The 2,500-nt window shown below is 38.9% G+C and overlaps 1 protein-coding gene across 2 annotated transcripts in view; it reads left to right on the plus strand.

Moving 5' to 3' along the window:
- Positions 1-2,500, plus strand: part of LOC144958404 (uncharacterized) — a 10,547-nt gene that overhangs the window by 4,619 nt on the left and 3,428 nt on the right. The window contains exon 1 of one of the 2 annotated variants that reach the window (XM_078890409.1): positions 1,642-1,933. The exons of the other annotated variant lie outside the window; for it this stretch is intronic. Within the exon in view, the coding sequence (XP_078746535.1) occupies positions 1,859-1,933 (75 nt within the window). The 5' untranslated portion in view covers positions 1,642-1,858. Of the gene's footprint in view, positions 1-1,641; positions 1,934-2,500 lie in introns of those variants that run through there. 2 annotated transcript variants of the gene reach the window in all.

The raw sequence follows: 2,500 nt of genomic DNA on the forward strand, positions 1-2,500 counted from the left end.
AATGATATAAATGTGACTTCTTAAGGTTTTCTTCACGGTCAAAACCACACAACATTCTATTAATGATTACGTCCGAGGCAAAAAGGAATATTGACAGGTCGACCGAGAGTTGAACTCGTGAGACGACAAACATCAATGCGAAGTGTAGCGAGAGTCAAGCTATTGTTTGTCTTGTCCTATTCTATATAGAGAAAAGGATAAATAGTATAGCCTCGTGTGTGAGTGGTTGCGTGTCATAGTCTTGTTTTTAAATTGTTTCTGTTGTTTATGTGTGTAGTGATGACTCTCTCACACTCAATTTCAATGCCGAAAGAGGAATTCCCGCACACAAGAAAGGGGAATTGGGGTGGTATTTGGCATACATATTGTATAGTATCTAGTTCTAAATAGATAACTGATTAGAATTATATTATGGTATATAAACACAATGCCAAATACAATTCCGAAGTTTCCTTATTTCAAATGAAGTAAAGCTCCAAAACCTAATGGTAGTGATTGTAGGTAGTACTGAGTGTTAGTGAGGTGATGTGGTGTTGGTGGTGGTTGTAGTTGTAGTAGTAATAGTGATGATGATGTGGTGGTGGTGATGATTGTAGTTGTAGTAGTAGTGGTAGTGATGATGATGTGGTGGTGGTTGTAGTAGTAGTATTGGTAATGATATGGTGGTGGTGGTGGTTGTAGTAGTAGTGGTCGTGATGATGATGTGGTGGTGGTGTTTGTAGTAGTAGTGGTAATGATGCGGCTATGTGGTCTAGTAGTATGACACTCGCTTCCGGATCGGAAGGTCCTGGGTTCGAGCCTCTCGCTCGGCGCATAGTTGAGTCCTTGGAAAAGGCTCTTTACTCACATTCTCTCACCGTACTCAGGTGTAAAATGAGTACCTGGCCGTTAACAGAGTTGTCTTTGTCCTAAAAATTGTAATATCGCCTAACAGGCGTCATGTCCCGTCCTACATGTTAAATGTTGACCAGGGACCCCTTGTAAAGCGCTTTGAGCACATTTAGTAGATATTGCACTATATAAAGCTCAATTTAAAAAAAAGAAAATTTCAATGATGATGATATGGTAGTGGTGGTTGCAGTAGTAGTAGTGGTAGTGATGATAATGTGGTGGTGGTTGTAGTTGTAGTAGTAGTGATAGTGATGATGATGTGGTGGCGGTTGTAGTAGTAGTGGTAGTGATGATGATGTGGTTGTGGTGGTTGTAGTAGTAGTTGTAATGGTGATGATATGGTGGTAGTGGTGGTTGCAGTAGTAGTGGTAATGGTAATGATATGGTGGTAGTGGTGGTTGTAGTAGTAGTGGTAATGGTAATGATATGGTGGTGGTTGTAGTAGTAGTGGTCGTGATGACGATGTGGTTGTGGTGGTTGTAGTCGTAGTGGTAGTGATGCTATTGTGGTGGTGGTTGTAGTAGTTGAGGTAGTGATGTGGTGGTGGTTGTAGTAGTAGTGGTGGTGGTGGTTGTGGTAGTAGTGGTAATGATGATGATATGCTGGTGGTGGTTGCAGTAGTAGTGGTAGTGATGACGATGTGGTTGTGGTGATTGTAGTAGTGGTAGTGATGATGATGTGCTGGTGTGGTGTAGTAGTAGTGGTAGTGATAATGATGTGGGCTGGTGGTTGTAGTAGTAGTGTTAGTGATGATATTGTGGTGGTGGTTGTAGTAGTAGATGATGTGGTGGTTGGAAAACACATTACAGGTTATTATAATACATGATTACACACATTCTCTAACTTCATTTTTTGACAGCTTCGTTGTGCCATAAATATACGCAACAGTTCTGAAACATTTTATTGTGGATTTTGATATTGTTTGTTGTTTTTCTTGTGTCGTTATGTTGACATAGATACCGAATGAATGGTAATTACTACATTCTCAGCCAACAACAAAATGGCGCTGAATGCTTTCATTGGTGGACACTTTTTAGGCTTCGTACGTATTCTCATTCGTTTAATTCTATGATTCAATGTCAATTAATTGATAATATTATAGAATTAGATAAATATCTAATACATAAATAATAAATATTCAATATTCGTAGTATAATTAACTCTATTTACATTCATTTGGCATATCCAACTTGTACATTCGAGAGTTCCAAATAATTGTTCTTTTCCCCCATTGCATTTTCTTTCTGCTTTGTGTGGCAATGTTTCATATTGATGATACTAAGTTGTCAAAAGCCGCGGTCTGTAAAAAGTAATAAACAAAAATGAATAAAACAACTTCAAACAAACACAAGCAAAAAAAGAACAAAATATCAAACACGGAACGTTTCGGTTGTGTTGTGTTGTGTTGCTTTTTTAAAAATATATATCGCAATATTCACAGAACGTACTCAAAGCGCTTTAGAAGGGGTCCCTGGCCAACAGCAACACTTAAGATTTAGGACAGGACATGACGCCTGTTAGGCGATATTACGACAACGCTGTTAACAGCCAGGTACTCATTTTACACCTGAGTACGGTGAGAGAATGTGAGTAAAGAGCCTTTTCCAAG

The sequence above is a fragment of the Berghia stephanieae genome, chromosome 12 (assembly GCF_034508935.2).
Source record: "Berghia stephanieae isolate SIO BIC M18660-M18661 chromosome 12, UCSD_Bste_1.3, whole genome shotgun sequence".
In the NCBI taxonomy this organism is placed as follows: domain Eukaryota; kingdom Metazoa; phylum Mollusca; class Gastropoda; order Nudibranchia; family Aeolidiidae; genus Berghia; species Berghia stephanieae.